The 21716-nt window shown below is 37.8% G+C and overlaps 1 protein-coding gene across 1 annotated transcript; it reads right to left on the bottom strand.

Moving 5' to 3' along the window:
• Nucleotides 1–1068: 1068 nt before the first annotated feature.
• On the bottom strand, nt 1069–9495 carry LOC107042608 (ras-related protein Rab-44). The gene is made up of 6 exons (XM_015263715.1): nt 9141–9495; nt 7959–8513; nt 6822–7369; nt 4259–4487; nt 3068–3393; nt 1069–2288 (listed from the first exon to the last, which is right to left on the bottom strand). Exons 1-6 carry the CDS (start codon nt 9493–9495, stop codon nt 2175–2177), a joined length of 2127 nt encoding a protein of 708 aa, XP_015119201.1. The 3' UTR covers nt 1069–2174.
• Nucleotides 9496–21716: the final 12221 nt, after the last annotated feature.

Raw genomic sequence — 21716 nt, 5'->3', positions numbered from 1 at the left:
AAACAATTAACCATAAATAACGCTGTGACGCATATGCTTTAATACGCGTATTAAAATATTATTTTAGTATTTTCATCTCAGTTTCGAAGACTAAGTTTTGCCAAAAGTACTTAAAAGGCATTCTGACGGTGACACGGGAGCCCGGCTTCCTTTTGGAAGTCGTTTGGCTGTGAAGGGAGCCGGAAGTGGATAGTCGAGTGCAATCAGATCAATCCCATCTTCATTTATATTTGATAACATCTTCATTCGTATTATCTCCTAATTATAACCCAGTTAAATATCTAAGGGGTAAACCGCCCTTTTGACTTTTTTGTGATACTCATAACTCAGAAACAAATTCATTAATCGAGATCATTAATTGAGCTCATTCTCAAGGGGAAGAAGTGTAGTTTCCATGGAAAAAAAATTATTCCATTTTATTTAAAATTGAATGAGCTGTTACCATTTTTGAAAAAATCAAAAGGGGTCGTTTTATCCTACTCTCCCCTATCGGTTTTGTCACTTGAAGACCCTGTCCTGACCTGAGCGGACTCCCCGTAAGCTCGCGAGCAGTAGCCGAGACAATCGCCGTGGGTTTCGACTGCCAAAGTCAGTCGTCAATAAATAAACTCTCAGTAACAATAAAAGTCAGATTTTCTCCCACGTCAGAGCGCGATAAAAGAAAATAAAATATCTAAATATTGCTATTAAGGACAAATGGAGTAAGAAAACCACAATAACAATCGAGCATAATTTAATGGCGTCTTCACTTATTACATCGAACAAAACAAGAATAATTTTATGGAGAACAGAGAAAGAATTCAAGATACTGTATGTCGCAAACAATTGCAGTAGTAAAATCGTCTCGGGCTATTTTAGAATCGTCGCCTCGTGAGTCGTAAAGTGTGATTACAGTGTTATATAAAAGTGTAAATACCTTAATTAAAACGGAGGACAGGGGAGGCATTGCTACGACTCACTGAGACCGACGGAAGATTTGTTGATTTGTTGATCTAGAATTTTTAGTTATTTACAAGACATTAGTAGAGCGCTTCGGTTTCGAGTGAACCTATGGTGATGACTTAATATTTTATAATTCTTTTGCACGTGTATACATATATATCTTCGCAATATTCTTCTCTCAATTGTGTGTATAAAATTTCATCGTGAAACAACAATTCAACGTCGATGCTTCTACTTTTCTTATTCTTCGTTGAATAGAAAAACCTGAGCGTGGGGTGGAATTTGGAAACAGTTTTAGACTCATGGGTAATTTAATTAGCGTTTGGGTTGTGGAATGGTAGAACGCGATGAGAAATTCTACTTGAGACAGCCAAATTTTCATGAAGTACACTCTTTCATAGCCACAATTTTTCTGTACGAAAGAGGGTGTCGTGAAAATTATTTCATCCACTAGATTAAAAATTCACACATCCCATTTTCTCGTGATTATTCGGATTAAAATTCCAGTGGGAAGTTGTGGAACAAAACGGGTGGGTTTCATACTGAAATCAGTAGTTGGAAAACATAAATAATAAAATAAAAAAATCTGAGCTCAGGGGTGATTCAATTGAGTTTCTCATTTCCACATATTTTTCAAAATTAAATTGTGAATTTTCACTGACGAATTTCCCCAAAAATATCAGTCGAAATGTCCCTTGATAAAAATTACCAAGGAGTCCTTTTATGTAATAATAACTCATCGTCTTTCCCCACTTGAAAGCTCATTAAAACCTACAGAATGAGAGCTGAAAGTAAATTCAATTTTCGAAAAATGATATTATGAACGAATGGCACTGAGGCCGCGCTAAAAGCGACATTCAAGGTAAACACCAGGTTCCATAAAGAAAAAAACTCCACAACGTAATTGAATTTCCGTTGAAGTTAACAGGTGGAGGTCCAGGGAAGGGGGATAATTAGGCAAATGGAATGGCATGGAATGTAATCTCCGAGAGTCTTTTGCTCTCTCCATCTCTCTTATCATTCTCCTTAAATAAGTTTGCGTGGCAAATGGACATTAACTAGAAATATTGAAACGCCATTGGTCAGGCTAGCGTTATTGCACGTCACAAGATAATAATTAATGTAAACACGTAATTGTCACACGAATTCTAGGTGATTGACGCGATGACAGTCTTTCGCGTGGTCTCGTTGTACTCCAAGTTGGGCGGATGATTGGGGTTAATAACACTTTGTCAGCAGGAGCAGGACTTCTTTGAACTCGTTGGCGATTGGTTTAGGGCGAAACGTTCACCGTCTACTTGGTCTTGGGCACCATTGCCTTTCATTATTTGATCGTTTTGGAGTATCTGGAATTGATGGAAACAATAGATTCATTTTAACTTGTTGTTTCACTTACGAAGCAATTTAAGTGAAAAACCTAGAGAATTCTGTAGAAATTTCTATTGGATTTCTATAGAACTTTCTATTAATTTCCGGTAGATTCTATTGAAAAATTGAAAAATTCTGTTGAAAAAAGAAATGCTTAGTGGAAAATATTCTACAGAAAAATTAGTAGAATTCCTCGGCTCAATTTTTCCGCCCTTTTGTTTCATCTTTTTAACGAAACGAGAGGAAAAATGAAGTGAAAAATATTGGAAAAATTGTTCAATAGAAAAAAATTTATAGGAAAATCAAATTCGACAGACTTTTTCTATAAAATAGTTTCTGTTGGACAGGAAAGGGTGTGAAAGCTGTGAACTCCTTCAATAGAATGGGCCAATACAATTGGCTAATAGAATTTTCAATAGAATTACCTATTGAGATTGATTTCAAGAATTCGTAATCGTCAGTCACATTGAATAAATAGTTTACCAAACATAATCAACAATGTCCTGAGGAAACAATTCAACTGAAATTCACAATCCTCATTGATTTTTTCATAAAATTTTAAATTTTCATTGATGAAATTCCTGGAAATTTCCATGAAAAATTTTATTCAATAAATATGAAAGGGTTTTGTTCAACTCAAAAACATAATTCCTCTCGGTACAAGTGAAGACAACTTCCCACACGAAAATGCCCACGACATTTCTTCTCAGTTGATCAGTAAAATTATTATCATTAAATGATGTATATCCAGACTTACTTTATTCACAAGAAATCGAGCAGCCTCTTCGATATTAATATTCTCCTTGGCCGATGTTTCGAACCACCCGGCAAACCCCTTCTCCTTGCAATAATCATCCATTTTCCCCGGTGAATTGACTAATCCCTCTTTCTGCTGGTCACACTTGTTAGCGAGAAGAACACATGGAATGGGTGAGCCATCGGGAAGTTGCACTTTTGAGTCAAGATCCTGTTTCCACTTGACCACAGCCTCAAGAGTTGCACTTCTCGTCACGTCGAAGACTATAAAGGCACCAACGGCTTCTTTGTAATAAACTCTCGTCATGTTCCCGAATCTCTCTTGTCCTAATTCATCGTGAAGAGGAAGAAAATTATCATTAACTAATTCAAAAACTAGTATTTTCGTGCCTTATCGGCTAACTTTGTCATGCACGGAGAGAAAAATTCCATAAAATTTACCAGAAAAAAACGTAACAATTACATTTCAAAAAGTAATCTGTCAGCGAAGTAAAATTCAATAAAAAGTGTGAGTCGGAACGGAAATTGTACGAATCGCCACGTAAATTCTACGATTTGTTCCGTAAAAATTAACCACCCGTCTGATGTCTCACCGCTGTGGGGACAACAAGTCGTTCCGTAATTTTTCCCCACCGATTGAGAAATTTTACGGAACGGAACGTAGAAATAACTCGCCAGCTTCATAAAAATTGTTGAGCGTTCAAAAATTTTTGATTTTGGAGGCATAACAAGTCAGCAAGTTTCTGTAAGATTTTGCTTCTTCGGGAAAAATTACGTAACAATTTCGTACTTTGTTCGGTGATGAACCTGAAAATTCACTGGACGTTTCAGATTTATTCTCTTCCATTCCTATAAAAATTTCCGGAAAACGATTCCCCATTGCGGATTACGTGAATTGTTCCGTAATTTTTACTGAATATAAAACGGATGTTCCGTCTAAAAACACCAAGTTTGCTAGACAAGACATTTTTATAATACATCGAATTACAAGCCACCGAATTCACAGCAATTAAGTCGATTTTCAATGAATGTCACGAAATTTAAGGGAGAAATCTCAGCAAAAAATTTTTAAAGACCTTTTTATAGCGCTCAATTTACTCTACAAAAATTTTTAGCCTTTTGAAGACAAACAGTGAAGAAATAAGTTGTCGTTCTCACTATGTATGCTTTATCAATCTTGTTTACAACTGACCTGCGATATCCCATAGCTGTAGCCTGATAATCGTGTGTGGATCCCAATTCAATACTTTGAGCGCAAAATCAACGCCGATGGTGGCGCGGTAATGTTGTGAAAAAAATTGATGAACGTATCTCTTAATGATCGACGTTTTGCCAGCTCCCAATTCCCCAATAACTAGTATCTTATACAAATGCTCTCTCTTCTCACCAACGCCTGCACTCGGTGCGCTATTGTGCGTCGACTGTAAAAAAAATCAAAGAACAATCCTAAAACAATAAATCAATGAAGAAGAAGCCACAAACATTAATCATTAAACCGAATGCCACGTGATGCACAACAAATGTTATCTTATCTCGTGGAGATCCAGTGAGCCGCAGAATTGAGATTGGAAACGGTAAAAGCATTATTCATCGAATTTTCACAACGAAAAACCGCAATTACTCTTCGCAAACATGAATGCAACTCTGATGTCACGAGTAGATTAAAGAGAGGACATCAAACAGAGCAACTTGGACTCAACGAAAAAAGAAATAGTGGACATGAGGCTACAGACCATGCACCATTTCCATGACTTCGGGTGAACTCTCCATTTCGTGAGCTCTTGGAATGTGAGAGTCTGCCAAAACTTCAAGTCCATCTCCATATTGAATACACAAAAAACAGTAAACACCCGGAAACAAAACTTTTCCCCCTGAAGGCGCGTATTCTTGGTTTTTCAACAGTTAGAATGCACTCTTCTAAATGACAATTTTCTTGAGAACCAAAAGGATGCTCACTGGACGGTCTGACGCGCAAGATTGTCAGCAGTGACTCGGACAATGAGGCGAAACGCAAAGCACTGGTCTTCTCGGTGTGGCCCCCCGCCACTATGACAATACAGTCAATGATATCTCGGCCTGTCTGAGTACTACGAGAGAGAGAGACAGGGATTTCGGGGTGGAAATTAATGGACTAATGGAAAGTTTCCCCCGAGGGATACAATCCGGAAAAAGTCAGCCCCAGGTATGTGACGTCATCTTCGCGAACGGGAACAATGTGAGAGTAAAGGTGCACGCAAAAGCGACCCAACGAGTTGTATGCCTCATTTTTGCATTGTTTTTTTTCGCGTGTTCTTGCACTGTTTTTTCATCCTCGATGCAAAGCGAAAAGGGGAGGCTGAGAAGCCACGAGTGGTAACCCGAAACTCTGGACGAGAACCGCAAAGTGCAACTATATCGATCCGCATCATAGAATTACGTGCGAACTCGAGTGTTTCTTGGGTTTTTTTATTCTGGGGGGATATCGTTTCGACGCTATTTTTTTCAAAAAGTTGAAAAATTCAGACTGTTTTCGAAAAAACAATGGGCGCTTGACATAAAAAAAAAATCAATTTTGTGGAATTTTCAAGATAAATGAGCAACTTTAACCCTAGATTAGAAAAATTGAAAAAATATTGTCTTTATAAATTGAAGTGTCTAAAGAATTATGGATTATTTGTATAAGAATTGCTGAAGAAGAATTTTTCAAGTTTTTTGTTTGATTTTTATTATGAGAAACAAATTAAAATACAACGGATGAAAACTTGGAAAATTTATGCTCAAGAATTTCTATAGAGAAATCAAAATGTGTTTTTTTTTCAGCAAAATATATCTTAACGAAATGACAGGCTCAAATTGCATGATCTTCAACAGAATTGGCACAAACAAATTGACTTTTTTAATAGAACTCCAATAGACTTTCTTAAAGAAAATTTAGAATATCTTAAAGAAAAGTCGCCGTGCGTCGTTTTTCTTTAATTACATTTGACTGGTTAACCAGAAAAAAATCAGAAAAATTTGACTTTTTGAAGTGTCTAAAAATTATAGTAGTTTTTAGAACAACAAAAGAAAACAAATCATTTCGAACAGATGAATTATGTTTTCCCATATTAAATGAAATTGCCCATCCCGCGACCATTCGGCAACGCTGGAGCCTAAATAACACAGCGGGGAATCCCCGCGGAGGTGACGAGCCTAGAGTTAACAACGACTTCATCTCAAAAGGAATTTAAACGCACAACCTTCAGAATTCAGACGCAGCTGTTAATCAAGATTCAAAAAATTTCTAAGAGCAGAATCTTTCAAGTGCACTTGGAAAAACATTTTCCGAGGAAATGCCCGAAAAACTTTTCCGCAAGTGATAAAATTCTCAGCAAGAAAGCATTACTCAAGTTTTTTCCGAACAGCAATCCATTCCAAAATGGTCGTATAATTAATGAACGCGCGTAATTAGAGCACAATTAAAAATTCATGAGATACACAGTTATCATAAAGTTGAGAAATTGTGAGAAAAAATAAAAATAAAATAAAAAAGATTCGATGTTTTGTCTCAATGTCAATCATCAAACACATAACGAGAAGAATACGAGATGGATTACGCAATCACCTCGGATTGAAGTAATTCGAGAAGATATCTCATCGCAATGTCCCCCAGAGTTACTCAACCCGGCTGAATTTACATAATCAACAATAATATCACATTTATGTAAATCACTGCACTGGTATCAGAAAACCCCTCATTCTCCCCTGAATTCATGTTTCATCGAGGAAATTCTCACCCCACTTTCAACGCTGAGTGTCCTGGGGACATCAGCCGTCGTCTCACCGACGAGGGCCATGCTCCTGGGCTCAATCTCCTCCTGATCCTCAATCCCCTCCAAATAATCCTCCGACTCCTCGTCGAAATCGCCGTCGAAGGTCGAGTAAATATCGAAGGTTCGCACACTTATGTGTTTGGAGGGTCGCCTGTTTCCGAAGTTCTCGGGGAAAGGATCTTCCTCGCTCGGGTTCTCCTCGGGGCTGGGGGATCCCCGAATGCCGACCACAGTGTCCCGTGAGTTATCCCGCGATGGGATTCCCTCGGAGCTCGCGAAGAACTTGCGTTGAAATATCGCCCTCTTCTCCTCGAGCAGCGACAGCTTCCGCCGGAGTTCCACGGGGGGCGTCACCGGTGGCGTCCTCAGGGAGGATTCTGACCCGGCTTTTACAGCTAGCTTTAGTTTCTTGGATGATCCACCAATGTCGACTGAACGGTCAGACCATTTGGAGAGGGCGTAGGGGAGAGTTGACACGGCCTGACTGCCCGAGGGCTCCGGACGACGCTCTTCTCTCTTCAAGTCTGCAATAATTGAAGAAGGAAACCGCATAAAATCACGACGAACGAAAAATTAAACAATCCTTTATTTTTTATTGCATGCACGGAGAGGAATATTTTTTTATTTCGATAAAAATAACGTATCTTCCCCGTGATTCTGGAGCGAAGTGTGATTGTAGGAAATTCCGCGGAATTGTCACGGAATTTTTCCAGAGCTTTCCGTAATTTTCATCTGAATCTCCTGTGAAAAATTGCGATACCGTCACTTGAATTTTCTGAGTCGTTCCGTAATCGGTGAGGGATTTGTGAGTTCCGTAATTTTTACTGAACATCTCTCTCCGTGTGAAATATAAATAACTATTTTGAGAAGAACATTCGGTCTTGAAAATTGCACACGGAGACAAAAAAGCCTTGATTTTCATGAACATGAGTGAAATGTCACAAAAAATTGTCTATGAAATTCCAGAATTTCGCACTCTTCAAATTTCACAATCGCGAATTCCTAAAAATACAGGAAATATTCCTGAAAAATCAGTGACAAGTCCCTGAAAAATGTAAACTTTTGAAAATTGTTCTTACAAACCCCAGAGGAAATTCTTACCTGGACTTTGTTTACGCTCCTGTGAGAAACTCGTCCTGATGGTGACCGAGGGTGACTTGCGCTGTACAACAGTGACAGTGCTGACTGTTTTCTCGAGTTTATCTGGTTTCTGTCGACGTTTGCCATCGTCTCCCCGTCGTTCGGTGCCAGCACCCTCTCCCTCCTCCCTATCTTGCCCCCACGTTGTACCTGGGTTACGCCTCTCTGACGTCGGTGTCGCTGCAGGAGTTGTTCTCTTCTCCCTTCCCTTCACTCTCTCGTCGTCCAGCCGACTCGCATGTCCAGTTTTTTTCCCAGATTTTACTGGACTCTCGGGGTAACTGGGCGACTCCTGGGAGGATTGACTCTGCGAACGACTGCTGTCACCACCCTCGGGTGTATGGCGTGTCTCCTGATCGCTCGAGCCGAGACGAAATTTGTTGAGGCTCAGTTTGCGGACGAGCGAGCCGGACTTCTTCTTCATCATCTTCGTGACTGGGGGCGATGGACTTGGGTGGGCCGGTGGCGTTGGAGAGTATCTCTTCTCCAGTGGTGCACCTGTTCTTCTGTTTGGCTCTGCGAGAAGCCACCGTAACAATGAGTGTTAGCGCCCTGGATACAGGCTCTACTGGGGCTTCTAACGATTTTTTAAGTGGGTCGAGAACGAGATGAGATTATTGGGCACATCGCACGATTTTTTTAGTCTCGTCGGTTGGTGGTTATTTGGATTGATTAATTAGGGTCGGAGTCGAGAGATTTGGAGGGGACTTGGGAGAACGATTCAAGTTGGAGAACAATTAGATTTTGGGAAAAAGAATTTTGATATTTTGAATTTCCCTGGAAATTCAATAGAATTTCAAATTTTTCTCAACATATTCGAAATTTCAATAAATTTAAAAATTCAAGCACGTATTTACAATAATTTCTCGGACTTTCACTAATTTTCACAGCCTAATCGAACTGAAATGTACAGTTCCTATTAATTTCTTCATCGAACTGTGAATTTTCAGTTACAAAAAATTTTTAATTTATGAGTAAAATTGAAAATTATGAGTAATTTCAACATATTTTCCTCGTAAGTCCCGAGCTGTTTCCAAAAAAACTCCCCAAAATCTTGTCGCCTCTGCCTCAGGGGCAAAAATCTCAAAAGCAAATTGCACCAATGATGAAAAAAGCTGATGAAACCTAAAATAAATCCGACACCTTTGGGCACATCCTCCGAAAACTCCAGCTCCGCCGAAGATTGTGCCTGCAACTCCTTGCTCTTCTTCTTCCCTTTGAAGAACCCGCTGTCCCTTCGGAAAGTGCTCTTCAAGGTTCCAAACCGCTTCTTCTTCTTCTCCTCCTGCTTCCCAGTTCCTCCAGCGGTGCCACCGCCACTCGCTTCAGTCCCCGGGGTCCCCCCGGTGACATCCAAACTCAGGCTGGAATCGGCAGCCGTGTGGTACTCCCCGGAAGTCCTGTTATGCCTCAGCCTCCTGGCCGCCTCGAACTCCACTCGCGCAATCACCGTGTCCGGTGAGCTGCCGCCCTCATTCTCGTCCTCTCTGTCCACCATAATTCCTCCCTATCACACCTATTCAAACGTACGGCTTCAACTCCACGGGCTGAAGACCCTGAAGAGTCGCAAAGCCAACGGATCAACTGAACTTCACTATCTCGATAATTGTGAGGGCTCACTTCTTTCACTTCTTCATATTCTACTTCACTCCGATCAAATAAATGCAAATAAACAATTATCAATAATTAATCAAGGATAACTAATAATTAATAGCGAATAATCATCAACGGATGATCGAATATTCACGCGAATTTCGAGCGGAAAAAAAATGAAAATAAGTGAGAAGAAATTAATTTATTTTCTAGACACTTAACTTGCAAGTTGCGCGAAGTGTCAACCACTAATGCTGAAAAATGTATCCTCACTGGGGCAACTGATTGCCCCACTCCACGGCATCGACCTTGCAACCACCTCCCTCACCTTAATTAACCGATTAACGTTCGAATGAAACGTGCAAATCGCCGAGACCCAGGGGGACCTCAAAACCCGCTGCTCTCCGCATCAAACTAATCATTATAATTTGGTGGAAAAGTAATTCAGACGGTGGAAATGCCCCCACTCGTGAGGCCAACCAATTGTTTACATTTTGAGACAGTGAGTAGGTGGGAAATGACGAGTGGGGGCCCCACCCGATTTCCTCCGGTGCGGGTGTCCTTCTATTCCGGTGAAACAGGGCACGGCGTCTACGCTGCCCCTTCCCCTTGACGGACATCTGATCCTACAGTGGTGGCATATACCACGGAATAGAATAAGGCATTTTTTAATTTTATTTGTTTTTTTTTAAATTGTCTAAACCAAAAAATTTCATGGGAAAACGTAACGGATGGGATAGAAAATTCTATTAGCTTTTGGCTGAGTGAAAATAACGAAAATTATGACTGCAATTAACGAGTCCTATTGATTTTTTCAACGAATTGTGAATTAAAAACGCAGGAATATATTTATGTGAAATTTCCTGATTTTCATTATTCATAAAAGAATGAAAAACAAAATTATTGAATAAAAAAATAAAATTATTATTATTCTATTATTAATAGATTTTTTAACTTCATTATTTAATGATAAAAAATCAAAGCCTACAGCCTTTTTTCGTCTAGTTCAATCAATCGATCTTAAACAATAGTCTTCATTTATTCAAGTGAATTCTAATTAAACCAATAGATAATTAAATCATGATCATCAAGGAATAAAAAAAGTATTTTGCGGTGCTATTGGGTAACACTGCAATGTGGAGCATCCTTCGTAAGTTGTACGCAAAAGGTGGGCAATTAGCCGAGCGCCTCGGTGATAAGAGCATTCGGGTCGTGGAAAATTGTGCATAAGCCGGTTACCTCCCCGTGGATTGTCGCCTATATTGTGACGTAATAACTGGAGTGGAACGACTCGTCAATTAGTTCAGAGGATGGGTTGATCCTTCAGTGGCGGGTGCTTCGTTATCGTGATTTTTTCCTCATTTTCTCTGGGATTTTAATCTTAATTGGGGGCTAGTGATTACGTGAATGTGGTAATTGCGGTGGGAATAGGCAATTGAGCATTATGAAGGAGTTTATCGTCGAGGTGATTATTGAATAACTATTGGAACAATTGGGCGATTGTCTGGGGAATTTATGGATTTAAGAGCTCTGTGAATATTTTTTTTTGTGGAGAATCGGAGATTATCAGCTCGTTGAGGGCCTACGTGCAGTTATTAGCATCGATATCATCAGAAAGACGTCATCAACAGTTCAAAAAAATCAAGGGTAATGCGCTTTTGAGAGGAAAAAATCCTGGAGCCTTGCCCCGAGAGAAATTACGTATTTGACTAAAACAAAACTCTTAATTATAAATTGTTTTATTCACTCAAATATTTTTTTTTCTAATTAATAAAAGCATATATTTATTTCAATGAAAATATTTTAATTTCATGAAAATGAATAATTTATCTATATCAAATAAATCCTTTATTCGATTCTAATGAGACGATTTATTCAAATAAATCGTTTATTCGATTCTAATGATACGATTTATTTGACTGTAATGAAGTTTGTTTCGTTCAAATTGAGACTGTATCTCTGAGTGCAGCAATTCAGTGCTGTTATTACGTGAATTTGTAACAGAAAATTAAAATTGTGTTTCACGATTTTTTCCCAACGAAAAAATACACGGAAAACGCCAATTCTCAGCCAAAATTTCAGGATGTAAAATCCAATTCTTCCATTCGAAGAATGAAGTTAACAAAGGAGAGAAGGTAGAACTGGTCACCGGAGCGTGTCCAACTACTTCAAAACTTTCGAACGGCCACAAACTCGATTGCACCGGCTAGACTTGCGCCAGCGTAACGACAAAAGCCCTAGTGAGCCATGAATCCTACCGAACCATCCTTTCAACTCAACTAATTCACTGGCCAGTTAGAGCGGATTCAATTAAAAATTGCAACTTGCCGGAGACAAAGACAGTGGAACAACACGTAATAAATCAGCCATATCAGCCTATAGACAATTTCAGGAAATTTAAGATAAGCGATGTCTAGGGCAGAGTAGGGCAAAGTCAGGGATAGTCATACTCATGAATTATAATTACTGTTAAATTATTAGTAGTCAATTAGTTAACATCACTCTTAAATTTTAATTATTGAAGCAATCATCAATTCAAATAGTAAAATTTTGAATTATTCATTAATCAGTAATTGAGTTAGGAAGATTGACGATTATTTGGATAATCGGAAATCCGTTATAAGAAATTTGGTATTATGTACTTAATAGAAAATTTATAGTTCGATATTTTTAATTATTTAATTCATCATCAATTGGAAATTTAGGTTATCAATTAGTTTACTATTTTTAAATTTCGATTAGTATATTCAAACCTTGATCAATGCAAGTCGGAAATTCTTTTAATATTGAAGAATCGGAAGATTGATGGCCATCCCTGGGCAAAATGGACACTTCTGACATTTTTTAAATATTCATAACTCAGGATTAAATTGATTGATTGCGCTCAGTGTGGGCTCATTACAAAGAGAAATAAATATGTTCTCCGAGGAAAATAGAAAAATTCTATTTCATCAGCAATTCAATAAAGTTTTAACATTTGAAAAAAAAAGTCTAAAGTGTCCATTTTGAATAATGATGGAATAGAAATAGAAAAAAAAACAACTAATGCACTTCTAAAATACATCAGGATAATATTTACAAAACTTGAATCCTACCTGAAACTTGAAATTTCATAAACCTCTTTCCTCACTCGCTTGTGCCCTTAAAATCGAATTCAATTTCTTTTTTTTTCAAAATTACCACTGAACTACCCATACAATTTGTTATCATCGATAATTCGCCTTTGTTATTATCAATAATTCGCCAACAACATTCAATTGAAGAGACAGTTCGTGAGTTCATGGCGACGAAACAGATTTCCGAATGAGATAACACTGCTATTCTCAGATAATGTGACGCATTTTACGTGCACTTTGAGGGGAATTCTGAAGTGGCATGAGAATGGTGGAGGGCACCTCTACGAGATCTTACGCTGTCACCGCTCTCAGGTATTCATAGGGTTCCTGTCTCCTCGCAAATCCCTGGAGAGGGTTTAAATATTTAATCGTCCGGACTGACGCAATCCAAGTGCATTCGTTTTATTAGCGTTCAAAAAAAATTTTTTTTTCCTTCGGAGTGAAACCGTAGATTTTACAGAACTTTCGAATTGATCGGCGTTTTGTTTCATCCTGAGATGTTGATATGATGCAATTGCGAGGGTCATTAGATAGTATTGACGTAAGAGAACTTCAACTTTCCTTCTGATTCATGAGAAAGTGACTTCTATTAATAATTCAATATCAATAATCAACTTTTACGATCAAAGATATGAGTTGAAGTGCATTTTTTGAATGTTTTTGAAAATAAAAATTTGCAAATTATTTTGTAAACAACAGGAAAATAACTTTTTTGTTGATAATTTTGTGTTCTCCAAGAAATATCGTTTGACATTTCTCTTACGCATCATCATACACTTCACGAGATCCTCAAAATAATAATAATTAATAGATCGAGAGCAAAATGTAACAGACCTTTGCCGAAAATAATTATTGTGCATAATTATTTCAAAATAATCAGGGGAATTATTTTCGAGACTTGCATTCTCACACCCCTGCACAAATGAATGAATAAATTCGCAGGAAACTGTCAATTCCAGTACCTTTTTTCTCGCAACTTCCTGCTTAACATTTTCACTGAAGTTCATATTAAAATCGGTATAAAGATTATTGTTATTCAACAGCTGAGGCGGGGGCTCCATCGGGGGTGGATTAGCCTTCTTCTTATGCCTCAGCCTCCTGTCAGTCCTGTCCTGCCGCGTCCTCAACACGAGCATCACATTCCTCTCCAGATCCAACATCGTGCACTTTTCACTCTGCCAATTTTCTTTTTTTCTATTTTCTCAGCGAATAATTTCACTGTCAACGGGTGCACCGTTAAAAAAGTACTATTTACCGATTTGCGACGCAGATGAATTCATGGTGACAGAACAAGAAGCCAGAATGGACCCAAGAGGGCAAAGTATCCGCATTTATTGGTCCAGCGTTATCGTCTTCACTTCGTTATCGTTGCCGATACTGTGGGTAAAAAAGGTAGGCGCCGCATGTAGTTGCCGATTTGATTTATTACCCTGTTTTAGTGCGTGGCCCTCGGAATAATGTGACCACAAGCTCGATGCCATGAGAATTCGTCGGGTAATTGCAGTAGTCGGGGAATTTGCTTCCCTGATTTATCGGGGGTTCAGAGACAACATCTGATTGTCGGACCCGATCGGTCGACATAATTCGGGGAGTAATTGCATGTGAACAAGGTCAGGGTGATTATTTCGGGTGTATCAGAATACTTGTTACAAAGTTTATCAAGTACACTCGGAGAGATGACGCATTCCAATCGAATAAAACTTGTTATTCGAAATTTTTTTTATTTCGATGTCTTTCTTTGTTCAAAAATGTGACACTTAGTGATACATTTCATACTTGTATATAGTATATATGTCATAGCCGTTAGAAAAAAATTGGAATTGGATTTAATTTTCAGAAAAGCGACATTGAATTCCAGTTAGGGGAGGAAACTGTGAAATTCGAATTTCAAAGAAAAGCGAATGGCGTTTTCACATTTTTCAGCAACAAGAAAACGAGAATTCCTCAAATTTCTTGAATTGTCAATCGAACCATGAGTATTCAAATCCAAGAATACATTAATCGAAATTTTCAATGAGACAATATAATGTTCAGAGGAGCGACATTAAATACGATTTAGAGGGAAAAATCCTGAAATTCTACATTTCAGTGCAGATTCAACACCAAAATTCAAGAATATATTCACCTGAATTATTCTGACTTCTATCAATTTTCATAAAATAATTGAATTGCATGAGGGATTGCGATCAATATTAAATTTCCGTAATATTACAAGAATTTGACCCTTCCATTAATGAAGGTTTAAAATATGCTGATCCAATCTTATAAATAGTATAATATTAATAATCTGATTTTTTCGAATAATGAAGAATTAAAATTTAATAATATGGAACTGTAAATTTACCACTAAATGAATAATTCAAATTTCTTAAAAGGGGATTTTCGATTACACAAATAATCGTCAATCTTTCTCTCTCAATTATTAAATTATTATTGTTAAAACAGTTGAAAATTTGAATGTTTGAATTGATGAGACTTAAATCATCAAAAAATTTAAGAGTGACGTTAACTAATTGATGACTACAATATTTAACAGGAATTAAATATTATGGATTGGACTATCCCTGAATTGCCTTTTCACTGCCCTTTCATCCAACTATGAATTTTCGAGAAGAAATTTCTTGAAATGTCAGTGTAACTGTCACTCAAAACAAAATTCCAAGAATTATACCGGAAATTTCAGTCAAACATGTTGGACAATGTACACACTATCCCTGGATAATGTATGCGGAACTTACAACATAAAAATCGAATTAATCGCGCATGTAGTCCCCGAGAAATTGGACCCTCTGTAATATCGAGATGCTCTCCAGGGACGAAGGACGGCCGGAATATCGATTTCGGAAAGTTTATATCGCGGTAATGAACGACACTGGATAATGGGACCGCGAGGATCGAAGGCGCGGTCAACGCGTAATGCGTGATGCAATTCAAATAAACAAACAAGTAGGGGAGCATGGGGCAAAATGAAACAGTGGGAAAATCTCGTCATCAAAAGGAGATAGGACATTTTTGAAGAGGAACTTTTTTGTAGCTTGTAAAATTCTCTACAAAAAAGGTTTTCATGAAAATCGTTCTATCTCCCTTAGATCACAAGATTTTCTTCCTGTTTCATTTTGCCCCGTGTTTCATTTTGCCCCACCGTTCCCTACATATTCGGCACTGAAGAAGGACCTAAACCCCACAAAGAGTAAAAAGTCTCACTCTATAACATTTCCAGAATACAAAAGGGGAAATTCATTTTTGCTCTTCATTATTTCCGTATTTTTTTTCGCGCGCACATGACTAAAAATTTCATGATGACGATTTTGTAAGAAGAAAAAGGTGTCATTCATCATTACGATTATTATTACTCATTTATTTGAATAATAAAAAAATTCTATATAATTCTTTCAAGAATGAAGATAGAGAAAGTTCTTAAGAAATGAATTTTCCAAACTAAGATAAACTTGAAATATTTCCAAGTTCATCACAAACTCAATGAAATGCATTCCTGAATTCCCGAAAAAGTAGTCTATGCAACACTCGCGCTATCACGCGATCCCCCCCCCCCCCCTTGAACAATCTCTTCTCTTCAATTAGCTAAAACCAATTACTCTTTTCTCTAAAAAAATTCATCTCTAGAATGATCTACCAACCGACGAGTGACAGATAAAATAATCCACTTGATAAGAAATGTTTTCATCACCGATGACATTGATGGCTCTAACTTTCACGTATCACGAGTCCTTTCGTCCCGATGATAAGCCGCTGAACGTGATCGTGATCATCAATAGAACTAGACGAAAAGTTCACTCCAGGTCGAGCGAAGATAAGAATTCGACGCCAAGTTCCGACCTAAAGTGGAAACGTTTCCGGCCTTTCACCCTATTCTTTCTCCCCCATTTTTTGTTTAATTTGTATTCTTATCTATTTTAGATACCATTTGCATCACCATGACGAATATCCCCAAGACTTCTCGGACCAATAGTAACGAGTAATCGATTCTTTTCACCGATACAACAGGCACTTCGGCGACTCTATCACTGACGATGACACGAACCAACTGATGTCGCGGATCTCAATATTCATAGGTGCACCCGGGCAACAGGTGGTCGACGATCCGAACCGAACTGATCCCCGGACACTTGAGATTTACCGAGCACACATATTTTGCCATCGAGACCATATCATTACGCTGTGTATAATTATTAATACACTCGGGCGCGGGAAGAGCTCTTGAGACGCTCTTCCCCCAGCAAAATAATGTCTAAATTTCACACATCTTTCGTCGACATTTTACAGACACTAAAACACGTCGGAATGAAATGAAAATGCGTCTAAATTTGAAACGAACAGGTGCCCAAACATCTTAATTCGTGTTTGAAAACCAGACAAATTTTCATTTTACTCAGACGTTTTTTAGTGTCTGAAAAATGTCTAAAAGGGGTGTGAAATTTAGAATTTCTTATTTACTGAATTTAAGCAATAGATTTGGATATTCAATATTGTGTATTTTAATTGGAATTGAGATCAATTCATTCATAGAATCGCTTATTCGGCTGGAAAATTCACGAAATAGGCTTTTCACTTTAGGCGATCGATTGGTATTTTATTGTTAAAAATTTTCGTCTCAATTTTCCGTGCCAAATTCTGGAAATTTCAGGAAATCATTTCATTGAAAAATTTATTATTTATTAATGATTTTCTTTTAATAACTAATAATTGATTATTATTTTTATAATAATAAATTATTATTTATTCTTCTTCTTCTATTATTATTATTATTATTATTATTATTGATTTTTCAGTTCAATTATTTCGTGAAAATTCGGAAAATTATATGAAAATTTCATGTGAATGAGTCGTCGTTATACATTTCAAGATTTTTTATTTGAAATTTAGGGAGTGATTTTCTAACAGTGTTGTGTTTGCTGAGGGCAAATACAGAAACTGTGGGGCGATATCCGGTGGGAAGAATTATCGACGAGGCAGCGGATTCTTGAAAGTTCTTGTCACAAGCGCAGTTAAGCCGGGAAAATGTGTTTTCTTGATTGACTCGTATTGTTCTTTTGGATTCATCCAGACGTCATAGTTCTGAGGCATTTGGATTACCAGGGGGATTGAATTAAGCGTCTTATTTTTGTCAATGTTTGACGCAGAGAATATTTTTCTCAATGGAGGTGGGAATAAAAGTGGAAAAATAGCACGGGAGAAGCTGAAGTGAACTCCTTCCAATCGTCGAAATTTCCTGATCAAAATCAAGTACCATTGCACGTTAATGAATTGTTATTTTTTTCTCTTCTAAAAAATGATTTAATTTCTAACTAAAAAAATCATCATTTGGGATCAACAAAACTTGAAAAAAATTCTTATAAATGCGATTTATTTATTGAAACAAATATATTCATTTATTTATGAATAAATATATTTTTTCAAGAATCAAGATAGAAACAGGTCTTAAGAAAGAAATTTTTCAAGCCACGATAATTAAAATCCAGTCCAAAATGGCACTGAATTTTCAATTAATTGACAATTCAAGAAAATAATCCCCAGAATTTTTCTGATTATCATTAATTTTCCGTCGATTTTTCCACGAGATCGTCAATTATCCATCACGAAATGTCTCGAAATTTCAGTGAAGCTGTCGAAAAATTTTGTGAAGTACTTCATTAAATGTTTTCCTCCCCGCAGAGTCACCCGATCGATCTCCTGCCTCATGCAGAAGTCAATAAATCATCAGCTTACGCAACAACAGCCCGACCCACCCAATAACCACCTCCGCATAATGAAATTAAACCCCTGCGCGTCAATAAACCACAGACATCCTCGCTAGTCATATGCTTCCACTTAACGAGAGAACTCCAGAAAAAATGATCCCACCTTAAAGACACATCGACGAGTGGCAAGGTGAGACCCAGTGGTTAAATCGCGCAACATAAGTTCCCTCAACGTCAATCAGAAGTGGAAATGATAAAAGTCCGAATATGGGGCAGTGGTCACCGAGATTTATCGATCTGATTCCATGTGGAATAAATTTTTATCTCGCGTTGTAATTCCTTGCGGCAAGGGAGACCGACTATTCATTATTCGTGACACAACAGTTGTCTTGATGACAGTTGTTCTCTTCCTTCTTAATAACATTTGTGGTTTTTCAGAGAGAGAGAGAGAGAGAGAGTGACATCAGGTAGAGATGGAAGCCCTCGAGCAGAAACACATAACTATAATTACCTAGAGGATTAGGTCGATTGCAAGAGTGGTAGAGTGAGTGAAATCAAAACTCTTTTTTGTAATGGAGACATTTGACTTGTTCTCCATGTCAATGAGTCATTGGATTCCTCATGGAGTTGAGTGTTTTCTCATGGAAAGTAGACTCTTCCCTGCTGGTAATGAGTATAACGGGAAATAGTGTCCTTAATTGGGGGAAAAAAATTTCTTGTGTGGGTATTTGAAAAAAAAAACACCTGTCGTGCCCCAGTAGAAACTTTTAACGTGATGAGATCGATTTGATCTTCCTCTTTTCATTTTTAAAATTGATTGCAGACACTGGAAAGAATTGTTTTGTAAGAATACCGAATTTAAAGACAATCAGCAGGTGTAAATAATAGAGAATGATTGACAATCGGCGGAGGAATGAATGCGAGACATAATAATCGATATGAATCACCAAAGGTCTCGAAAAAACAGTGGAGAAGAGAAACAAAACAACAGAATAACAATAAAAAAATTCATGAATCAGAAAACAAAGCATTAATGCAAATTGGACAAATCAAAAGGTCCCATAAACAATGTCTTTGTTTCCGTTTGTTTATTTCTCTTTATTAAACAGACTCCAAGACACCGAGAAGGAAATTTCAGTCGAGATTTTTTCTCATGGAAAGTAGACTCCTCCATTTGGTAATGATTAAAACCGGAAATAGTGTTCTTAACTGGGGAAAAAAAATTTCGTCTGCACATCTCGGCAAAACAAGCCGTCCCGCTTCACTCGAATATAAAACTTCAGTTTTTCCAATAAGGCAAGCTTCACTCCCCAAAACCTTCGAGTTTTAACCCTAGTCTGGTCACCAAACGCAACCTTGCGACTCTGGTCACGTCCGCGGGGATTCCCCGCCGTGTTATTCACACTCCAGCGTTGCCGAATTCACACTACACGGCCCGGGCGCGTTTAGCGAGTTTCCGGCAACGTCGCGTGATGGGCAATTTCATTTAACATGGGAAAAAGAAAATCATCGGTTCGAAATAATTTGTTTTCTTTAGGAATTTCGGGAAATACGTTATTCTAAAAACTATTATAATTCTTTAGACACATCAATTGACGAAGTTAATTTTATTTTATTTTTCCGGTTAGCCCGTCAATTGTAATTAAAGAAAATCGACGCGGGGTTTCCCTCATACGGTGATCAATCTAGGGTTAAAATAAAAATAATTTTCCTCAACTCAAGAAACTGTTGTCCTCCATAAAACGATGCTTCTGAAGGTGCCAGTTACACCTGTAATCTGATTCAATCAATCTGGATTAGATAAAAAATGCGTAATAGGGGCTATCTCTCGCCCGATTGACGACGCAAAACCATAATTCCCCCATAACGTCTGCATTTAAAGAAAGAGAACCCAAAGTCTCGCCATTTCTTCCCGAATTTGCATATTTTTTCTCCCTTCCAAGACACAAAAAACTCGTTTCAATTCAAATTCCCAGTCTTCCCACCTCTCCTTATCACTCACAACTATTTACCCAGATAAAACTACTCGTAATTCTCCCGAACCTAGTGGTCTCAATCCACAATCGCCGAAGAACTGTTCGAAATAGTTTGAAAACCGGAAAAAAAGTGCGGAATGCGAATGGCTTTCAAAAGCATCCCGCCAAACATTCCGGCACAAGTACCGCACGAGATAAGACAACAAAAAACTCATCACTGAATTAAAATAACAACTACTCACCATTTATCGATGTTAGCCACCTTGGCGAGACGCTCGTCGATCGAACAAAAATTAGAAAATTGTAAAAAAAATATGGAAACAAGTTTTCACTGTTTTTAATGCAACTTTCTCAGCCCCCACTGTATTCTTCTTCACCACAGCTGAGGCATTCCAGCCATCTTGTACGTATATCAAATTGTGGAATACAGTGCGCCGGCGTTTCGTGGCGTTCCCGTCGGCAATTACGTAAGGTTCACTCGGATTTTGTACTTACAACTTTCTCTCCTCTTCTGCTGCCTCGCAGCTACGATTCGATATCCCGTTCTTGTGACGCTACTTGTCGGAGCTGCGCCGTCCTCTACACAAGATATCGGCGGGGCCAGAATTGTTACAAATCGAACTTTGGTTCCTTTTCCCGGGCGTCGAGGGGGGGCACCACTTCCCGGAATTACTGAGAATTCTGGAAATTCTCTTCCTTTGTTTACTCACAACACTCAGATCTATTTTTTTTACACGAACGAAGAAATTCTATGGATAAGCCTAGCGCATTTTCTTGAATTCTATTGGATTTCTGTTGAACTTTAATTTTTTTCACTGAAGAATTCCGAAGCTTTACTGCGTTTTTTAATGGGAAATTTTTCTATTGAGACATTTTTTATAGAATTTTTCTTTCGTTTTCATTAAGGAATCCAACGAGACAATCAGAAAATTTGAACCGAGGAGTTTCTATGGAAAATATCTGAATAGAATAAGTTATCTAATAGAAAATTCTAGTAGGTTTTACTGCGCGCTTTTTATAGGACATGTCCACTGGAAACTATATTTTTTTTATTCATTTCTATGAAATTTCACGTACGTCTATGTATCTCCCAAAGTTTCAAATCATTTAGATTCCGAAGGTGTTGGGTTTTTCCATACGATTTCTTTCAATTTCAAGATTGCATTGAAAATATTACGTAGGTCCAGATATTAAACCGAATTCTGTTGGATTTTTACTGAAATTTCTGGTTTTCAGCCGATGTTATTTAAAAAATCCAGTTTTGTTAAGCATTTCTTTGGAAGAAATATTAAATAGAACACATTGCACTGAAAAAAACAATAGTCATTGAACTTA

The sequence above is a fragment of the Diachasma alloeum genome, unplaced genomic scaffold (assembly GCF_001412515.2).
Source record: "Diachasma alloeum isolate Michigan unplaced genomic scaffold, Dall2.0 Dall_scaffold_00494, whole genome shotgun sequence".
Lineage (NCBI taxonomy): Eukaryota > Metazoa > Arthropoda > Insecta > Hymenoptera > Braconidae > Diachasma > Diachasma alloeum.
The sequence above is the reverse complement of the archived record's forward strand: the minus strand, read 5'-3'. Positions and strand labels throughout refer to the sequence as shown.

What these genes read in the sequence shown, in the direction of transcription:
- LOC107042608 (XM_015263715.1), bottom strand. Translation starts at nt 9,495, where the DNA reads ATGGTGGACAGAGAGGACGAGAATGAGGGCGGCAGCTCACCGGACACG. An exon ending in CACTCAGCGTTGAAAGTGGG is followed by an intron (nt 4,488 to 6,821) that starts GTGAGAATTTCC and finishes TTTTTTTTACAG; the next exon opens with TCGACGCACAATAGCGCACC. An exon ending in ACAGCTATGGGATATCGCAG is followed by an intron (nt 3,394 to 4,258) that starts GTCAGTTGTAAA and finishes ACGATGAATTAG; the next exon opens with GACAAGAGAGATTCGGGAAC.